Below are 21,885 nucleotides of genomic sequence, written 5' to 3' on the forward strand. Positions count from 1 at the left end.
CATCCAAATGCAGCGGAGAGGATGTGGCATAACGGCTAGAGCGGTCGACCTCCGAGCTGGGGAACCAGGTTCGTGTCTCGGCAGGGAAGCACACCAACATAGTGTGATTCTGGGCAAATCGCATAATCTCCCCGTGCCTAAAAAATGAATTTGTCCGTCTGTAACTTAACTGGTGCTCATGTAAAGCGCTCTGATACCTTCGGATCGAGTTCGTGTTATATAAAACTGCAATAAAAAGAAAAATGCAGGAGTAGGAGGGCTTGATCAGCAGTTGTGAAGTTGCTTTCTCAGAGGAGCCGTTTCTCTTACGTTAGTGGAGAACGCTGGGAGCCAGGCTGTTTTCTTAGCAATAACTTCCTTCAAGGTGAAGTTGTCGTCCAGAGTGAAATCGAGTGTCTGATAAAGAGTGAAAGTTGAGGTTTGAATCTGTTCAGGCCTTTGTCATGTTCGGACTAGCTGAATGTTGTTCTTGCAAAATCACAGGTATTTTATCTTGGTGGGTTGTGGTTCAGGTGGGGGCTGGATCTGCAGGTCTGGGTGATGTGCAGGAAGTGTCTGAGGCACAGGGTGTGTGAAGTGGAGGAAGCTTTCAAGGAGCGTTGTTTGTCACTGTCGTATTGTTGAATTTTTATGTTGTTGCCAGTGAGGAGATCTTAACTCCTTTACCGCGGCGCAAATTCCACCTCCGTGCGGGAGTTCTGAAGAGTGGGCGGGGCCGCGTCGGCCAACAGACGTGCGCAGCACTACTGAGGTAGTCGTTATGGCCGTTGGCAGACGTGTGCATGCAAGGGGTTAAGGGACTCCATATGGAGGTTGAAGATGGACGGAACCGTATGGTACCCCAGGGGGACATCAGAGGTGAGAGGGATCTACTGGGACTTGGAGCTCCCATGCCAATGTACTGGTGTTAAATGGATCAGTAGGCGGAGAACCAGTGAGTGACCTATCCATGGAATCCCGCTCATGACTCCACGTTGTCATTAAAGCGGGGGTGGTCGTTGGTGTCGGAGGCGACTGGGAGGTCCAGCTATTACAGGAGGTGTGATCGAAGCCAGATTGGTGGTCAGACAGGAGATCGCTGGTGTTGATGTGATCGTAAAGTTGAGCATAGACTGATCTTTTATGATCTTGTCAACGAAGAGAAGGGGAGTGGTGGACCGGTAGCTCTGAAGGTCGTCTGGGTCTAGTGTGGTTTCTTCTGGTGAAGGAGGATCTGGACTGGCTTGAGGGAATCTGGGATGACTCCAGAAGCGATGGAGGGAGGCACTGACATTGGTGAATATGGGAGAGGGCTGTTATGAAAGATGAGTATAAAACACCATCGTTTCATTGGCCACCTTCGAACAAGTAGATTATGTTGATGAAATTTGCAAGAGATGGGGCTTTGAACACTGCCCGTGCCTCATCCAGACGACTGATGGAGCGTTTGTTGTCAACCAAGTCTTGGCGCACCATGGTGCTGAGGGTATCAGCTTGTGCCTGCGTGTTTTAGTTGGAGCTTGGATTTTCCAGAAAAGCATTGAAGTGTCTTAGAAAGGCGTTGGCCTTGGATGTGGAGCTGGCTGAGCGAGAGCGGCATTTGCGCTTTAGGTTGTCGATCGAGAAGTCTTTGAAGCATCAGAAGGTTTGTTCTCTTTGGTGGACCTCAGCATGTTGGTTGCATTGTGAGCAAGGAGGTGGTCGGCACAGTCCGGCGATATGGGAGGTTTGCACCGAAAGCTTTCGCACAGTTCTGGAATTGTCGCGGTAGAACCCGCCACTAGTACATGAAACGTGTGTTGATATTTTAACCCCTTGGCCGCGATTTCGCGGCAGTGCGGCACTTCCGCAAAATGGGCGGGGCTGCGTCGGACGTTGGCCGACGGCAGCACTAGCGAGGTAGTGCTGCCGTCGGCCAACGGCAGCACGCAAGGGGTTAAGTAAGCTGCCTGGTGTGTATGGCATGGGAGTCTGGTACCCAGACCGCCTCCAGTTCTGCTCCCCCATCTTGGGGTTCTTCAGCCTAGGATCTGACCCCGGGTTTACCGGCTTGTCCTGGCGGTGGCTTAGGGCAGGGAAATCAGGCTAGAGTTCTGCTGGGGCGAGGCGACGGCCACGTACCACTTCCTTAACACACACTATTCCCCAGATAGACCGGTATCAGTCCCAACCACCAAAATAGAACCTGTTCACAGAAAGAACCAGTCTCCGAGCCCAAAATAGATGAGCAGCCCTGGGCAGGGCCCGGTGGCCCTTCCCTAGCTCTGTGATGCTGTCATCGCCATGACGCGTCCTGCCCAGGTGAGACTGCCAGGCTATTACCAAGGGCTGCTAGAAGGCCCTGGAATGCACCAGGAACTCCCAGAAATGATGCAGTAACTCCAGAGTCGTGACTCACGCCCAACCCTTCTACCGCGCCATCGTTTTATTAAAATGATGTATCCAGGCCTGCAGGTGTGGCTGTCCGTGCCCAGGTGACAGGACGCGATGTACCCGGCTGGCACACGGAACAGTGGCACAGATCAGTGCCCTGAGTAAGTGAACAGCAAAGGGCCCCTCTCATAGGTATCGGTGTTGTCTGGCAGCATAGTCAATGCACGTGCCCAGGGTACAGACCTTACCCATCTGTGGTACAATGGAGGAAACTTTCCCCTTCTGTTTGAAGGGGAAAGGAACTTTTGCTAAGGCTCAGGGGTAAAGAGCTGTTTGTCCTCTGTGGCACAAAGGTAAGGAGCACATTCTCCATTTGGGTACAAGGGTTAGTAACCCCCCCCCCTTATTTTTTACAGAAGTAAGGACTCTTTCTGGGGTACAATCTTAAGCAGTTTTTGGGGCACAGGGGTAAGGAGCCCTTTCACCCCCAGGGTTTGTGGTGCACTTTTAAATTCACACATGCTAAAGTTCTAAGACCATAAGAAAGGGCTTTTTAGATTGCAAATCTGCCAATTAGCGTAATGATATCACTGTAAATTACTTTAAGTGCCTTGAGGCCTGATGGTGCCATGAAAGGAAATGACATCACATGCCGTTAGGCCTAGATGAAATAAATGGCATGATACAAATAAGTGACCTTTTTTGACTGAGGCCAGCCGTAACCTCCCAAACACACACATGCATCTATCAGTGCCTGGCGCGGTCATCGGTCAGGGCTTCCAGGAGCTGCTGAAAAGCAGGTAATTCAAGGAGCTATGCTGCTTTAGAAGGGTTGCTGGGAATTTGGTTTCAGCTCAGGAGCTGAGATTCAGCTCTTAGCAAGCACCATTCTCGGCTGCCCAAAAATCAGTGAGCTGACTCCATCATTTTTGGTTTGCCAAAATGACTCCCAAAATCGTTAATCTTGGTAAGTATGTGCTGGCTCTCGGTGGAGCACCCCCAGGATGTAGCAAGAGCATGAACTGACGCCAGTGCTTAATTTGAGCCGGTGCATTCCGGTGCTGAGCACCGGCACTTAATTGTCAACACCATACTTAGAACAGTCCACCACATGGTGGCGCTGCTCATCTAATTTAGAGAGGAGCAGAACAAGGTTGTTTAGGAATACAATATACGTTAAAATTGCTAATAGCTGCCTCCCCAGTCACTCCTTTAGCTTTGGGGGCCTGGAATAATCTGAACTGTCACATTTACAAGCGAGAGAGATGGTTAGAAGTTGTTTTGGCAGCGGTGACAAGGGCGATGGGTGGGTGGTGCAAGCTGCAGTGGCCTCCTGGTCGGAGCCCTGGCACTTAATATTTTACAAATTAAGCACTGTGACATGCCTGTCTTCACTCACTCCTGCCCACCCCCGGGCCCTCCTCTGCCCCCTCCTGGGCTCCCACGTTCCCTGCCTTCCTTCCCTCGTGCAAACACGCTTTCCTGCGAGACGCCTGGCACGTGGAGCGCTCTTTCCTGCCTGGCTTCCTGTTTCACTCTCCCACTTCCGGTCCAGGCCTGCCTCTCCCCTCTGCAACCACGTCCAGGCCTTTCCTGAGACACTTTCCCTCCGAGTCCAGGCTCCAGGGCTTCCTGCCCTGGGACAGGCTCCATGGGCTGTTTCCGCCCCGCCTGGGGACAGAGGGCGCCTTGAACCAAACATTTCAGCGCTCATACTTTGGGCGGGAAGAAAGATGTCTTGACGATGGAGGTGGACTGTGTAACTGGACAGAGTTCCTGACCGGACTTTGCCTCTGAAAGGCTGGTGCAGCAGAGATAGAGTCCGCCGTGCGTCAGTCAGACACGTATCTGACATGTGACTGACTTTGCCCCAGCCTTATCAGCCTTTCAGAGCCAGTGACAGAGTTATTTAAGAGACAATTTGCAAATGTGGGTAATTTGTTTGACAAAGTTGGTAATGTCCTATAAAATCCAGCTCTGTTGGCTGTCTCGTAAGGTGGGGAGGAGTGAGTTAGGTGGGGTGTTGAGATTGACTTACTCCAATTCTTTTGTTTATTTATTTCTTTATTTTCCTCTGCAGATATTGGGTGCAGTGACAGACCTGCAGCTTCTGAGCTCTCCAGCCGTACTCCAGTCGCCGTCCTTCCGGGGGGCCGTATGGGGACCCCGTCGCCTCCGGAGGATGGTGGCAGCTGTGTGAATGGCCACCAGCCGCCCGGGACCGCCTGATACACCCAGCACGGTGAGTTCTCTGAGGGTAAGGGGGTGAAACAAAGGCCTGTGGATTAGGAGTAAAAACTGGGCCCAGTTTCCGGACTTTGATGGAATTCACAATGGTGGTGACTGAGGTCTTATTCCAGGTGGAGCCGGTTGGCCAACGAGCGATGGTGCGGAAGATGTCGTACAAGGTTGTTTAATTGGTGAATCTCTTGGACAGTCAGGCCCGGCTCTAGGGATTTTTATTTGGGTGGGCCGAGGGTGCATTCGGGTCGGGCACTGCAGGCCCTATTTGTCACTTATATGTCTAGCCAGGCCTGCTTCAGGGCCCTCCTTAATCTCTCCTTAATTTTACAAGGGCCAGTAAAACGCATTTTTCTTTCCAAATCTCTTTCTAAATGTTACCACTCTCAAAAAGTGTTTTTTTCCATGTAATGTCCCTTGGGAAGAGGAGGTTTCTGGGGGGGTGGGGAAGGGAGGTGGGGGGGGGGGGGGGGATTAGTATCGGGCAAGTGACACTTTTCGGGCTTTTCCTCATGACCTCCTCCTCGGATTCCCTCACTACCGCCCTCCACCAGCTCCCCTCCTCTCTCTGTGGCCCCTCCCCCAATGACTACCTCCTCGGATTCCTTCACTGCCATCCTCCAACAGCGCCCCTCATCTCTCTGTAGTCACTTTCTCATGCATTTCATTTGTTGTATAGCGCTACCCGTATTTAAGGGTGTTACAGTACTTTGCATCACGCACACATTGTACAGAGACAATGAATCATACAAGTATGTAAATCAGTCTACAGGGAATGTTACATAAGCCAATGAGGATTACAAGGTGTAGCAATCACATGTCATCCACAGGGGTGGGCAGTATATTTTAAGAGGGTTTGGTCGGGAGAAGCACAAACTCAGGATTTAAAGAGTACTCCAGTGCTAGGGGGTTGGCTTTACTGATAAAAATGTATATCTGGCCAAACTAACTCTTTTTAGCAACATTGGAATAATGAAAGACAGGGGAAGTTCTAACTATATCACAACACACACACAAAAAAGCTACGTTCTAACTATACCGTTTCAGGTTTGCATGCAGCTCTTTGATGACAGTTCATAGGTCACTGTCCTATGATAGGACTGTAACTTCTGATCTACAAGTATCACAAGAATCACTGTGACCAAGGCAGCAACCCACTGAGCTATCCACACAAAATGTAGTTTATCTGCTTTTCAAAACTACCAACAGAAAAAGGATTGCTCGCCAGCAGGATCATTAATCACCAGAGTTATCTGGACATATTTTATTATATGACGCATACATGAAGTATATGTTTTGCTGGGCCTTCCCTGCTTTTTAAAAGAAGAACAACTAGCCACACATTCTCTTATCTGCTGGTTCATTGTCACAGCTGATCTGATAAGCAAATACGGGGCCAGAAAATGTGAATCAGGGTAAAAAAACTTTTTTTTTCTCCAGTGTGGAATAGAAAATAAAATATCCAGGTAGCAGAATGGTTACGGTTGCAGTTAAAGTTGCCCGGTGCCAAAGAGAGGATTTGTCCCCCTCCCGTGACCCAATTGTACCTGCACGAGTGGGCGGGGACACAGCCCACCTTTCTAAAAGGCGATGCGTGATTGGGGGTGCCTGTGAGAGAGCCCAGGCCCAATCATGCAACTCCTAGGAAGAAAAACAACTTTCGGAAGAACGTTTCAAATGAAAGTGGCCATTTACTACTGGCCTTTGAGAGGTCACTGCCAGGGCTAGGCTCATGTTTGGGTGGGCCTGGCCCACCCGGCCCACCGGCAAGAACCGGGCCTGTGGACAGTAAGTTTGTTCCTCTTCCTGCCCTTATCTTTTGCTCCAAGACTTGTGATAGAGTGTTCATGGAAGCTTTGGCCAGCAAAAGTGATGTAATCTTATTTAGGGGCTTCCTAGTGCATGCCCTGACAATAAAATTGCCTTCTCTGTCCACCTTATAACCTGCCCCCCAAACGCCTTATAAAAGGACCTAACTAGATACCTTGGTGAATGAAGGACACTTCTGTAAGGCAGCAGTTAATAGACAAACTCTTGACCACTCTAGCATGAGTGAACACTGCCAGGCCCCCTACTAACACTTTGGAAGTGCTCACCTCCTTGCAATAGTCAACGCTCTCCGGCAACACTTCATGAAGTTGGTAGCATGTCTTCAAACTTCACGCGCCAAGCCCAATACCTCCCATTCAGGACCTACTTCATTAAATGTCCTTCTAACCCTTCACTATGAATAGTGCCTAGAAACCAGATGAGAATGCAAGCGCTTAGAAGCCTCATCAGGGGTATGAAGCACAATAGAAGTGGTGTAGTACCTCTAAATGTCGGTGCATGCTTCTCAGTCCGTACTGAGGCGTCCTTGGCGCCACACGCTTACTTCAGGACAGACCTAGACAGGAATATGTCGCTTAAGCCTTCAGCTGCGATTGGTGTGTATTTTCTCAAAACCAGAACATAGTCTCTGCAGGTTAACCCCATATTGAGTTAGTACTTTGCTTTCCACAATAGCTTGGTTCTCTCCAGGAGTTAAAGGCCAATATTTCTATAGGAGCAGAGCATTTGGGCCCGACAACCCTTAAACACGGATGGGTAAGAGTGGGGTAACCTCTCAAAGTTTAGTGTACTCTGGATCTTCTTATTAGAGATTGTCACTCAATTTAAGAAACTTCCTAATCTTGTTCTTTTGTGGGGTGACTTTTCTTCGGAATAATCCAATGTGGTGCAGATCATTGGAGTCCACCACAAAGTACTCTGGCGTGGGGGCGTGAGCCGGTCTGACTGTCGAGCTGCCCCTCTGTGCCTACAACTGCTCTGACCATCTATGTTTGTGTTAGTCAAAGGGAGGAGAAGGATTGAACCCTTTTTTTTTTATTATAATTTTTTTTGTATATGTCTTGGACCCTGTGATGGTCTCTCTACGGGCTCCTTTCATAATATGTTCCGTCCTTGGTGGCGATAATGTTCATTCCTCTACCAATCTCCTTAAACACTGTAAAGTGCTCTGATACCCACAAGAGTTGTGTTCGCGCTATATAAAACTTTATATAGAAATTTAAAAATAAGCCCTTGTTGTTGCTTCTCTGTGTTGGACGATTCCCAACCAGCCCAAACTTGCAAGCAATAGAATCGACAAATGGCCTGACTTGGTCTACCAAAAAGAGTCATTTTTTTTAGAAATTCTTGAAAAAAACTTTCTGGAGATATCACTGACGGTCAAGCAGCGTCGTTCAAATGGCCAAACAGGAGGCTGATATTGGGGAGGGCTGTGGCACATGGGACGTTATTAGGAAACCCAATGGCCACTTCCATTATTATTATTATTATTATTAATAAAATTTATAGAGCGCGAACAAAGGCCCATGGGCGTCTCGGCGCTAGAATGGTGGTTGAGGCCCAGATACTCCGATGACCCTGGCTGCACCATCCCCTTTTAAGAGTTTTAAGAGCCATAGGATATAATGGGATTTATATGTTGGCGGAAGGGATATCTTTCACCGTTGTGCCGGAGCAACCCGTCCGCCAAGATCTAAATTGGACCCTAAATGTGTTAAATCCTGGACATTGCCATATAAACTGGCCAGACGCTAGAAAACATTATCTGGAACCAGTGCCCCTGAAATGTTCATGAATTCATAGCCTTTTAGCCACTGGTCAAGCAATTCCATTTTGTGTGCCTGTAACAGCTAACTTTAGCGTGTAGTAGAATTCCCTAAATATTTCTCTTGAGAAACAATGTTCTAGCCTCCCTTCCATATAGTCCAGCTGCACGTGCACCGGTGATTCGGTCTTCCTGCAACCAGGCGCTTGCGCGCTGTGCACGCTGTGCACGCTGTGCACGCTAGCACAAAGGTAAGCAATCCTGCAGTCCGGTACGAGCTCCCGTCTGTTGGCGCCACAACCACAACTCTGTTTTGCAGGAAAATCTTAATATCTATGGTCCTAGTGTGACTGAGGCAAGTTCATATCCTTCAACACAGAATGGGTTCCAGAAATTAGGTTCTAAACTGGTTTGCATCATTTATTCAATGGGGGTATTTTTTAAGTGCACCTTACGCCCAAACCAGGGTTTCTTTGCGCTAGAGAACCTCCATTTTAGTTCCCTGAGGCTGCATTCAACTTCGAAGGATAACTGATTAAAGAGTCATTTGGAGTAGTTTGGGAAGAAGCCACATTTTCAGTAATTTCTGAAATATCAGGAGATTTGCTTCAGATCACAGCTGCAGTGGGAGAGAGTCCCAGAGTTCAGCAGCCGCCTCAGAAAAGGCTCTGATGCCAACAGTCTTGCGACTGCGTCATTCATAACCGATCGGGAACTCATAGTAAAGTTGGGTTCCCACAGACTCACTCAAAGGGTCTGGGGTGTCCCACGGGGTTCTCTTTTAGCGCCAACATCATCCAACCTATAGATGGAACCTCTCTTCCCCATCCATCCAAATGTAAATATAACTCAATATGCAGATCAGAGGCAACTGTGGAAGAAGTCCAAATACTATCACCCTCCTTCATGAAAACCCAACAAAGTAAGTCTGAAAATATACCCGGGTTCCATGCACAGATTACCAAATTCCTCCTGTATCGCCAAAACACCATAGCAAATCTAACTCCTCGTTATCGACTGGACCAAAACTGCATGTTTTTTTGCCAAACCTACTGCCTAAAGTGTACTCACTGGATTTCATCGCAGTCAACAGCTTATCCCTCTCGTTTCACGAACAAAGTCACCAAGACTGCAAATTACTTCCTCTACTCCCTTCAGAAAATAAAGAACCGCCTCACACAACTGAAACCAGCAGCCAACTCTCTAAAGATCTCGCTGCCGGGCTCGGGCAAAGCCTTACGCATAGGTTCACCTCAAACAACCATCGTCCATTAAAAGTAATACTTCACGCTACCGTTTGTTCCTTTGATGAAAGACAAATTATGACCCAGGGACACTCCTACTAAAAGACCTTCATTGTTTACCATCAGAAGCGAGGTTGGAATTTAAGGTAAACCTGCTGAACATTCAGATCCATTCACCCAAAGGCTCCTTCGTACCTATTAAATTTGTTGGCTTTCTTGGAAGGATCACACGCTTCAGGCGCAAGGACTCCTTCCTTATAGAACCACCAAACTTCAAAACAAACTAAGCTATGAAAACCGTTCTCCGGCATTGACCGTCTACTGTGGAGCTCTCTCCCTGAAGATCAAAGGACTTTGACAAACCATCTTTTGGAAAAGCTCTAAAAACTCACTAGTTTCATCTGTACTCAAAATGTAGTGAGGGCTAAATGAGAGGACAAACATCCCATAGCTATGTATCCTCTCCTCGCTTTTTTGTTATTGTAATCGTAGTTCGACTTGATTCGATGTACGTAACTACGCTTGTACTTTGTAAAGTAGGATAGAGCCACTTGGTAAGTCAGCGCCATATAAAACTGTTCACTAATCAAATAAAATGATATGTCCCATTGAAGACGAGGAAGAGCGCAGAAGTTTGAAGTTGTAAGGCTTGTTTGGGATCATGATAATGGCTTTGTGGGGCCGTAGTAAAGATATGGTGGGATTGTGGTTAGAGTCTGGTCAGATCGGGGCGGCCCCAGGAAGTGGTCACTGTGTGAACACTGTTTTGAATACTCTGCAGGCCTCCAGCTCAGGCCTCTGTGGGAAGTGGAACATAAGAGTAATGGGAAGAGAGCTTGAATTGCATCCATGCGTAATGGTGGGGGCACTTGGTACGCGGCATGTCACCGCCATCTTGAATGGTCCATCTGGTGAACGATGCCACACTATGTCTCAGTCCATACTGACATCCTCAAATAATTAAACATTGTAGGATGCCTGTTGGTGATTGTGAGCAATGCAGAACTGACCAGAAAGTACTGTATTTTTATTTACGATGGATGGCCCCAATAATGGCATGTAGAATTGTACAATAATGGCCCAGCATTCACGGTACAATAATTGCCCAGCATTGGCGGTACAATAATTGCCCAGCATTGGCGGTACAATAATGGCCCAGCATTGGCGGTACAATAACGGCCCAGCACTGGTGGTACAATAACGGCCCCGCATTGGCGGTACAATAACCAGATATTCTCTTTGCTTTCTTACAGGTGAGGACCCCTTTGCTGAGAGGGCGGAGCAGGCCTGGGACACCAACCATGGAGGTCAGAGGTCAGCTGATCACCCCCTCCAGCTACTCTTCCTCAGGTAACTCTACCGTGCCCAGTGTGTATTAAATTGGGTGAAGTTAATGCAGGTGTACCTGAAAGGAGGGGTGTTGTGCGCTTGTGACAGTGATATGCGGTTCAGTTCAATGATACTAACTCTTGTACACTCACTCACACATTCCCATTCTCACACACTCTTACACTCTCACTCACACACTCTTACCTCTCTCACTTGCACACTTTTACACTCTGTCGCACACTCTTACTCTCTCACTCGCACACTCTTACTCTCTCACTCGCACACTCTTACCGCTCTCACTCACTCTTACACTCTCACACACTCGTACACTATCACACACTCTTACACTCGCTCACTCGCACACTCTTACTCTCTCACTTGCACACTCTTACTCTCTCACTCGCACACTCTTACTCTCTCACTCGCACACTCTTACTCTCTCACTCGCACACTCTTACCGCTCTCACTCACTCTTACACACTCGTACACTATCACACACTCTTACACTCGCTCACTCGCACACTCTTACTCTCTCACTCGCACACTCTTACTCTCTCACTCGCACACTCCTACTCTCTCACTCGCACACTCTTACTCTCTCACTCGCACACTCTTACTCTCTCACTCGCACACTCTTACTCTCTCACTCGCACACTCTTACTCTCTCACTCGCACACTCTTACTCTCTCACTCGCACACTCTTACCTCTCTCACTCGTACACTCTTACACTCTCACACACTCGTACACTCTTACACTCTCACACACTCGTACACTATCACACACTCTTACACTCTCTCACTCGCACACTCTTACTCTCTCACTCGCACTCTCTTACACTCTCTTACACTCTCTCACTCTTACACTCTCACACCCTCACACTCCTACTTCTCTCACTCTCCCATTCTCCTACGGTGCCCTCTCCCATCTAGAGAGAAGCACAGGTGGAGGAGTGTGGGGAAGCTGCTGCTGCTGGTTTTCCGCTCTCTGCACACGCCTCACGTATGTGCATCAAATGATAAGCTGCAATTGGGTTGATTTCAAACCTCTAGCCGTCACCACACCTGAAATTGTAAGCTGCCCACAAAAATACAAAACGTGTCCTCGAAATGCCAACGGGCAGAAGAAGAGAAATAATGATTCTCTTGGCAAATTGTTCCCCACCACCCTGAAATGACAGTGCCTGAATGGCTGGTTCTGAGCAAGCAGGAGTGAGAAATACACATTTGACCAATTTTTCACCAACAAAAGGTGAATTGATTTGCCAGATTTTCCCCAATGATGAATTCAACAGAGCACATGTCCATCAGAATATTTGAAGTGATGACACTTGTCACAGGAGGGGAGCAATTTCCACTGTGCTTGTGGCTACAGCGTAATTTCAATATGGCTGGTGATATAAGGAGCCAACCAATGAGCAGCATTTCATCTAGTGATGAAAGTGCCCCTTGCCAGCTCTCGACCTTTGCTAATGTTGGCTCCAGAGTAGATATGTCCTGTGGAATACGCATTACACGTGAAGATAAGTTTCCCCTGAATCCACATTGTGATGGTACCTCCTTAAAAATGTAACCTTATTTTGTATTGGTGTTAAGACATCATTCACAGGGAAGGTACAGGACTGGAACAGATGGCGAATAGTGGGCATTTTTTCATTTAATCAGCGTCCCTAGTCCAACATGAGACTGAATATTTGCAATAAATGTTTTGCATTGAAAGAAATGGATCTGTTGCACCATACGGTTAATCTCCGCAGTAGACTCTTCTCCAACGCCCACAAAGTTAACCGTAAGATTATCTATTAACGCTGGCGTCTTGCTCAACATTGGTCAACGAGAGGTAGATTTATACCAAATTTTCAGGAGATCCACTTGAGGAACTTCTACAAAAATCTGCCATTATGCCAGGCTGAATCCCCACTGGACATCATTGCTTTGTAAGAGAGGGAGTCAGATCATCTTGAGACAATTGATGATCAAGGAGGTTTTGTTGTAAAATGTTGTCCAATGTGTCCATCACATATGAAGTATCATTGGAGAAGGAAGAAGTGACGGCGTATTATCTGGGCAGTGTCCTTCATCAGGAAAGAACCTAGTGTTGTTGAATAGCAATGCAAGGGGTTTGCCAATAATCTTGTAAGATTTGTTGAGAATTAATATATCAAGATTGTGTATTGGAAGTGATAGCTCAGGATTCAAAGAGTTGTTTGTATTCTTAAGTGTCATTGCTAAAAGTTTGCGTCCAGTCTTTAAGCCGCTGGTACAAACAATAGAGTTCCCTATAGTTTTGGAACTATTGTGGTTAATAGTTTAAAGAGTTGATCTGTAAACTTTCAAGTACTGCTAATAATGTACAGTTTGTCTAGAACTGTGTGTGTCTCATTGGAAAATGACACACAGAGTCGCACACTTTTGGAAGTGTTTGTTACATGACTTACACAGTTTGTAATCTTATATGTACTGCTGGTTAGTAATGCACAGTTACCCTATTATCTTGGGAGAGTTCTTGGTAAAGGACTTAGTAGACTAAGTGTTATTGGTAAAGGGCACATAGGGTTGGTCTGCAATCTTGAAGCATTGTTGTTAAAATCCCCATAGAGTTATTTTATAGATTTGGAAATGTTGGGATGACATTATGAGTTTGTCTATAACCTACAAAATGTCACTTGTGAAGGACAAATACGAGTTGGTGTGTAGCCCAGGAAATGTTATTTGTAAAAAGAAAAAAAATACTCGGTATCTAAACCTAAGGATTTGGTGTCTCTAAAGAACCAATGACATTTATATATAACAAAAAAGGAGGACTTGTGATTGACGAGTGTGCCCTCCACATAGGCTTCATGGGTTACTTCCCTGTCTTGCTAAATTTGTGGGTAAGGGCCAGATGTAGGTAATCCAGATTTACAGATTCTAAAATACCGAATTTTACCGATTCAGTATTTTACAATCGGTAAATGGGATGTAGGTATTCATTCGGTAAGTATTACCGAATCAGTAAGATTCGGTAGATACCGAATAATTCCCATTCATTCCTATGGGCCTGGAGGCCCATAGGAATGAATGGGAATTATCGAATTGGTAAATACCGATTCGGTGAAAGGGGGAACACATTGAAGGGTGGCAGGGTGTCACTTTGACACCCTGTTGCACCCCTGAATTGTGTATGGGTGCACATGTGGCATACATACATGCCCGGCATGTATGTCTGCCACATGGCACTGTAATAATTTGCAAAAAAATTGCTTTTTTGGGGGTTTTCGATATTTACCACCAACTTGTAGTTGGTGGTAAATAACGAATCCTAAAATGGGAAAAGCACTCATTTGAGTGCTCCCTACATTAAGGATTTGGTAATTTACCGAATCAGTATTTAAGAATTCGGTAATTTACCGATTCCTTAAATTACCGATTCCGTAAATTACGGAATCCTTAAATTAGGCCCCTACATCTGAAAAGCCTAATACCGGTCGGTAACGGCCGAAATTCGGTCATTTCGGCCGTTACCGACCAGTATTAGGCTTCCTACATCTGACCCTACATGTTGTAGTCCAACCTAGAGACTTATTCGATCAAAACTTACGAACCGAATAACAAGACGAGTCGACGTAGACTCTGGTCTGCAATGGAACCCTCCGAAGCTAGCGGAGGCAACAAGACAACCGATAGCGCTGTTAGAATGGCGCACTGTGGTACAAACGTCACTAACATAACAAAACATAACATCTGCCCTGGGGCTAGAGGAGGCGAGATCACAGCTCTAAGAAATCCGAACAGCTCACCTCACAGCAGCCATTGTGCTGCACAAAATTATTAGTGGCCAATTAATAGATATATATATATATATATATATATATATATATATATATATATATATTTAAGGTTCACAGTTTACCCAAGGTACAGGGTGCACTCACAGACAGCGCGTTCAAGTTCTGGGGGAGAACCAAGGCACCACTTGCATCAGCAGAGCCTGACGCGTTTCAGGAATCCTCCCTTTATCAAAGGCTTTTCTGCTCCAAAATGCTCGCCAAACATGCAGACACCAGTCTTTTGTCCCTTTCTTTAATCATCACATCCAATCTCAGGTGAGTATCAGCGTTGAATTATGGGACTGGTAGTCTGTTCCAAATAATACCCCAGTGGGCTGGATGGCGAACCTTAAGGAAAATAAAACAACAGTCAAAGTGAGCCTTTCTTGTAACTCCTCCTTTCAAAGTAACGCCAGAATGTTCCAAGGCGCCGATCCAAGGACCAGCAGTGGAACCGCCAAACAGTTCGCGGCGGTGCACCCTCGGCCGGGTCGGCCGCATATTTTAAGGTTCACAGTTTACCCAAGGTACAGGGTGCACTCACAGACAGCGCGTTCAAGTTCTGGGGGAGAACCAAGGCACCACTTGCATCAGCAGAGCCTGACGCGTTTCAGGAATCCTCCCTTTATCAAAGGCTTTTCTGCTCCAAAATGCTCGCCAAACATGCAGACACCAGTCTTTTGTCCCTTTCTTTAATCATCGCATCCAATCTCAGGTGAGTATCAGCGTTGAATTATGGGACTGGTAGTCTGTTCCAAATAATACCCCAGTGGGCTGGATGGCGAACCTTAAGGAAAATAAAACAACAGTCAAAGTGAGCCTTTCTTGTAACTCCTCCTTTCAAAGTAACGCCAGAATGTTCCAAGGCGCCGATCCAAGGACCAGCAGTGGAACCGCCAAACAGTTCGCGGCGGTGCACCCTCGGCCGGGTCGGCCGCATATTTTAAGGTTCACAGTTTACCCAAGGTACAGGGTGCACTCACAGACAGCGCGTTCAAGTTCTGGGGGAGAACCAAGGCACCACTTGCATCAGCAGAGCCTGACGCGTTTCAGGAATCCTCCCTTTATCAAAGGCTTTTCTGCTCCAAAATGCTCGCCAAACATGCAGACACCAGTCTTTTGTCCCTTTCTTTAATCATCACATCCAATCTCAGGTGAGTATCAGCGTTGAATTATGGGACTGGTAGTCTGTTCCAAATAATACCCCAGTGGGCTGGATGGCGAACCTTAAGGAAAATAAAACAACAGTCAAAGTGAGCCTTTCTTGTAACTCCTCCTTTCAAAGTAACGCCAGAATGTTCCAAGGCGCCGATCCAAGGACCAGCAGTGGAACCGCCAAACAGTTCGCGGCGGTGCACTCTCGGCCGGGTCGGCCGCATATTTTAAGGTTCACAGTTTACCCAAGGTACAGGGTGCACTCACAGACAGCGCGTTCAAGTTCTGGGGGAGAACCAAGGCACCACTTGCATCAGCAGAGCCTGACGCGTTTCAGGAATCCTCCCTTTATCAAAGGCTTTTCTGCTCCAAAATGCTCGCCAAACATGCAGACACCAGTCTTTTGTCCCTTTCTTTAATCATCACATCCAATCTCAGGTGAGTATCAGCGTTGAATTATGGGACTGGTAGTCTGTTCCAAATAATACCCCAGTGGGCTGGATGGCGAACCTTAAGGAAAATAAAACAACAGTCAAAGTGAGCCTTTCTTGTAACTCCTCCTTTCAAAGTAACGCCAGAATGTTCCAAGGCGCCGATCCAAGGACCAGCAGTGGAACCGCCAAACAGTTCGCGGCGGTGCACCCTCGGCCGGGTCGGCCGCATATTTTAAGGTTCACAGTTTACCCAAGGTACAGGGTGCACTCACAGACAGCGCGTTCAAGTTCTGGGGGAGAACCAAGGCACCACTTGCATCAGCAGAGCCTGACGCGTTTCAGGAATCCTCCCTTTATCAAAGGCTTTTCTGCTCCAAAATGCTCGCCAAACATGCAGACACCAGTCTTTTGTCCCTTTCTTTAATCATCACATCCAATCTCAGGTGAGTATCAGCGTTGAATTATGGCACTGGTAGTCTGTTCCAAATAATACCCCAGTGGGCTGGATGGCGAACCTTAAGGAAAATAAAACAACAGTCAAAGTGAGCCTTTCTTGTAACTCCTCCTTTCAAAGTAACGCCGACCCGGCCGAGGGTGCACCGCCGCGAACTGTTTGGCGGTTCCACTGCTGGTCCTTGGATCGGCGCCTTGGAACATTCTGGATGATTAAAGAAAGGGACAAAAGACTGGTGTCTGCATGTTTGGCGAGCATTTTGGAGCAGAAAAGCCTTTGATAAAGGGAGGATTCCTGAAACGCGTCAGGCTCTGCTGATGCAAGTGGTGCCTTGGTTCTCCCCCAGAACTTGAACGCGCTGTCTGTGAGTGCACCCTGTACCTTGGGTAAACTGTGAACCTTAAAATATATATATATATATATATATATATATATATATATATATATATATATATATATATATATATATATATATATATATCCAAACGTAAAGAGTTGCCCCCTTCAGAAGAGCCACAACGCAGGTAGGTTTGCTTAGGTTTGTTTATTGGAAGGTCCAGCTCAGTAGTCAGCATTCCTTTGCATCAGTTCATAAAAGCCTCGAAATATTCTTGCCGACGCGTTTCCTGGTATCTTCTGAAGGGGGCAACTCTTTACGTTTGGATGTTTTACGGCTAGCTCAGCCGTGGAAGAAGCCCACGCTTGCCATGAGCGGAAGACAGCGATGTCACTCGACAATGCAGTCAGCAGGAGGCGGTTTTTGGGAGATGATACAAGCAGCCCAGCTTTAACGGAGGACTTTGCTCACCCACTTGGGTTTTACTAGCGAAAATTAACTAAGAACATCAGCGGTGCACTACAGATACCAGGATGCTCTGCCTGGAGCCACGCCCACAAGGGCAGGTATCGAGTTGTAATAAAGAGTGCGCGAACTGCTCTGCGCTTTGTGAGAAATATGCCTGTGAAGAAGTGCAACACTGCACGAAACGCGTCGGCAAGAATATTTCGAGGCTTTTATGAACTGATGCAAAGGAATGCTGACTACTGAGCTGGACCTTCCAATAAACAAACCTAAGCAAACCTACCTGCGTTTTGGCTCTTCTGAAGGGGGCAACTCTTTACGTTTGGATATATATATATATATATATATATATATATATATATATATATATATATATATATATATATATATATATATATATATATAAAAATTTAATGGACCATTTGAAAAATTTGTAATCCACAGTTAAGATTAAAACTACATTTTAATTTATGATTTCTTTTAACCTGCTATGTTATTTAAGCTGCAATCTCTTATAACAGAGGGCGCTTTACACTCCTCATTAGTGGTATTTAAAACACGCCCATCTCAAAGTGCGCAGCACTACGTGGAAAAATGTTACTCAATCTTTTTTTAACGGTTACTTCATGGTCCTGGCCATACCTCCCACAGAGTTGGGCTCTAAAAAAATTAGGACTTTAATCCAAACAAGAAATTTTCTATATGAAAGTGCAAACTTTCTACATTTCTCTTCCAAATAATCAATGTTGACTTTTACCATTTTTAAGTGCAGTAGTGAAAGGGTTGGCGGTTCTGTAAAAATGACAAATTAAATGGATGAAAATCTGCGAAAGCCCCTATGAATGAACTCACTGACATTCTTGTCCATGCTTAACTCGAGCTCTGAAGGGAAAGTTCTTAATCTGAAGAAAAGGAATTTTGCTGCCAAAGAAAAACCAGAATGTCTAAAGATTTTTTTTTTCCTTCAACTACGTCTACTGGCTGTGGGGAAAGACTTTGAAGTCTCGGCCAGCATGTAGGCAGGCAAAATATCCGTAAAAGGATCAAACCGATTGTGTGTGAAAGGGTTGGTGTACAGCCGTGCCACTTGTGGTGGTTTCTTGGGACGCGCTTCTCCCGCGCTTGCAATGGCGGCCATTTTAAGTGGCCGTGTGTGAATGAAAGGACGCGTCCCAAAACAAGAAAGTACCTTTCCTAAACTCATATCTTAAATGTCCGTTTGTCCCTTGATGGCCAGAATTGCTCCCTAGTCGAGTGGTCCTCCCCTGTGTCCTCCAATGTTGAATTTCAAACTTACGCGACTGTGATGTTCGAGCACCGTTCTCGCGCTCCAATGGCGCTAGCTTCCTGCAGGACGGAAGGCCACAATATCGGATTTTTGTGTAAAAGTCACTCTTGTGTGGCAGGCGTCCAAGCCAGCTTATCACAATGCGCAATATTTAGGTGAACATTTCCCCCAGCCTGATCCATATATCCCTTTTTTTTGGGGTGGTCGAGGGCATTCCGCATTAACTAGTTCCAACGCAAAGGAAAACATTAGACACAGGTAAGTTTGGGTTCCAGCATGAACGTAAAAGAAGGCCTAGGCACATGTGCCCACATCTATCCGATATTAAGCTATGAGTGTGACGGGGTCTTTGCCTGGTGCGAGTTCTGACTGCGTAAGGAAGGTGGCGTAAAGGTGTGCGCTTTGTAAGCTGTGGTGTATAAGTCCTTCACTGGGTTTCCTAAGAAAAAATATGCTGCTCACCCCAAGCGGCGACTACCCAGGAGAATGTTAGCTTTTTTTAAGGTAAGGTATACTGTTTGCGGTCCCCAATGACTGAGGACGGGCACTGAATGGAAACCAGGACTTGGATGGGAGCTCGAAGCGTAAATGTTCACCGTTACCTGCTGGTCATACTTTTGAATGCCAGCACGGCCTTCTCGGCTTTTCATCCTTCTGAGGTCAATCAATGGCGCACCATTGACTTGGAGTATCAGAACATCTGTTAGGCAGAGTGATACGTCATTGTAAAACTTTTGGCGACTGTAGCATTGGATATGTCAACGGAGAATTGTTTAGCACTGTTTATGATTAGTAGGGCTTTAAAGCGCTGTGTCCAGGGCTCCATGATTCTGCCATAGGCCAGAGTCTGTCTTCTGCTCCAGTATTATCATGAGTAGTGTGGGTACGATTGATATTTCGCTGACATATGTAGTGTAGGGTGGTTTGCATTGTGTAGTTAGAGGGGTTTACCAGTTGGGGTACGTCACATGCCATGTGGGAGGGCGTGTATTGCCCGGCTTGAGGTAGGAGTATAGGGTAGCTGGGACTATGATTTTCTATGTTTGCAGTTAGGTTTGGGGCTGTTATGAGCTCTTATAGAAGCACAATTAATTTATTGTATCCTCAGAAGCAAAGTTTTGTCTACATGCAGCATACATGTCCGAGTGCGCATGCGCGCTGAAGGCTGTGCACAGGTGTGCCCCCTGATCGGCCTACTTCGTTCCTAAACTAATGAGTTCCTCGCACCGGCCTCTGCAGGCGGCAAACCTCTGTCGAGGCGCAGCTGGTTTTTATTTCACTCCCATTTACTTTCTCGTCTAAAATTGTTTTTTCTTTTTTTGGAGCTGGCCTTTTCTGATTTTCGCCGCCCTCTGTGCGCCTCGGGTCTTGTGGAATAATCTTTTTTTTTTTTTCCCCAGCTGGGGGAAGCTGAGGCGGTTCCAGAAGCTTCTCCCAGCAGCCAGAGTCAGCGTTTCCAGGAGATGAAAGGGGAGCGAGTTGGCACAGGCCCTGCTGACAAGCCCGTGCTCCGCGCCCGGCTGCCAGGGCTCCAGACTCGCTTATTTGGTCTAAACCCTCCTCGCCTCCTGCTTATCTCATGTGTTTGTGGGTTCATAGTTAGGAAAACATCCCGGGGAAAGCTGGGAGTGAGGTGTGTACCAGCTGCCTCACCAAGGTCTGCCTTGGAAGGACGACCCGCATGCGCTGTAAAATATGACATTTTGTCACGTTTCACAGTGCTTAATTTGAGCCGGTGTGGGCCGTAAGAATTCATTTTTGGGGTTCAGCGCTTAATTTACCTCATCAGACTTAGACCCAGGGTGTTAAGTTTAATTAAACAAATGAAAAGCACTAAAGGGGGAAGAAGGAGGAAGAAAACGAGGGAGAAGCAGAGACCAATAAAGCAGGGATGAAAAAGTACCTGAAGGAGTGAGATACAGTGGCCGGGAATGTCCGGTGATGGATGAAAGAGGCCTGAGGTGGATTCAAGACTACGCAGCCTTAGTATTTGGCAATCGCAACATTCAATAGCGCCGGCTGCGGGCTTCTAAGCACAGCTGTGGGCACCAGCGCTTACTCTTGTACGCATTAAGCATCGCTGAAGCATGCACTGATGCCAATGCTGCATAGGTGAATCAGTACTTAATTTGTAAAGGGGTTGGTGAAGGTGCCTAAAGCTCTTCTCAGAAGGCTGTACCTGGCTCTGTGGACGGCCGGGCTGCGAAAACCAAGGATGAGTAATTTTAAACCCCCCCCCCCCGCATGAAGGGCACTCGTTGCCTCTTTATCTCACTCTTTCAGGTTCCTGCTTTCTTCCTTTGTGACATTTCTATCTTCCTCGTTTCTCCATTGTGTTTTTTCCTGTCTTGGTCCCTCGTCAGACTTGGAGCACCTTTCGATCGCACCTCCTAACACCCTCCTTGGTCTGATGTCGCCCTGCCCGTTCAGTTCCCTCCCAAAAAATAACGCCTCCTCGAGCGTATTCAAAACTTTGGATGAAATCAGTATACCCAAAACTCTGGCAACTCTGACATCATCTAACCACTTCAACAACCCCTTGCCATCGAACGTCTTCTCTGCGATCAGAGCCTCCATACTCCCACTTTGGACTAAGATGCTCAGTGTCTCGCTACTGCAAGGTGCTTTTCCGGACGGCCTTAAGTCTAGGCAGGTCACCCCTATTCTAAAAACGAAACATCCGCAGATCCCTCTGACCTACACAATTTCCGCCCAAATTCTAACATCCCCACGCTGGCAAAGCTCCTGGAGAAGTGTGTGCATGTCCAGCTTTGTAACCACATTGAACAATTCCGACTCCTGGACCAAGCTCAGTCCGGTTTCCGTCAGGGTCATAGCACGGAAACCGCTCTCACTCACATTGTAGATGATGTGCTAAGATTGCTTGATCAGAATGAATCCTGCCTTTTGATCCTGCTCGACCTATCGTCCGCTTTTTATACTGTTAAGCACAACAACCTAATCGACCTCTTGGAGCACAGGATGGGGCTTTCTGGGCCTGTCCTAAACTGGTTCTCCTCATTTCTCCACAGTCGAACCCAAAGCTTCAAGGTGAACCAGTCTTTGTTTCATCCCTCATCGGTCACTTTGGGGGTTCCACAGGGGTCTGCACTTTCTCCCACTCTCATCAATTTGTTCATGGAGCCTTTAACAGAAATTCTGAAATTATCGAGCATCCACTATCA

The 21,885-nt window shown here is 46.8% G+C and overlaps 1 protein-coding gene across 1 annotated transcript in view; it reads left to right on the forward strand.

Moving 5' to 3' along the window:
• Positions 1-21,885, forward strand: part of CCDC120 (coiled-coil domain containing 120) — a 180,258-nt gene that overhangs the window by 104,932 nt on the left and 53,441 nt on the right. Inside the window, exons 3-4 of the mRNA XM_078664666.1 lie at positions 4,433-4,594; positions 10,686-10,782. Of these exons, the coding sequence (XP_078520792.1) occupies positions 4,553-4,594; positions 10,686-10,782 (139 nt within the window). The 5' untranslated portion in view covers positions 4,433-4,552. The remainder of the gene's footprint in view (positions 1-4,432; positions 4,595-10,685; positions 10,783-21,885) is intronic.

The sequence above is a fragment of the Lissotriton helveticus genome, chromosome 10 (genome assembly GCF_964261635.1).
Source record: "Lissotriton helveticus chromosome 10, aLisHel1.1, whole genome shotgun sequence".
Lineage (NCBI taxonomy): Eukaryota > Metazoa > Chordata > Amphibia > Caudata > Salamandridae > Lissotriton > Lissotriton helveticus.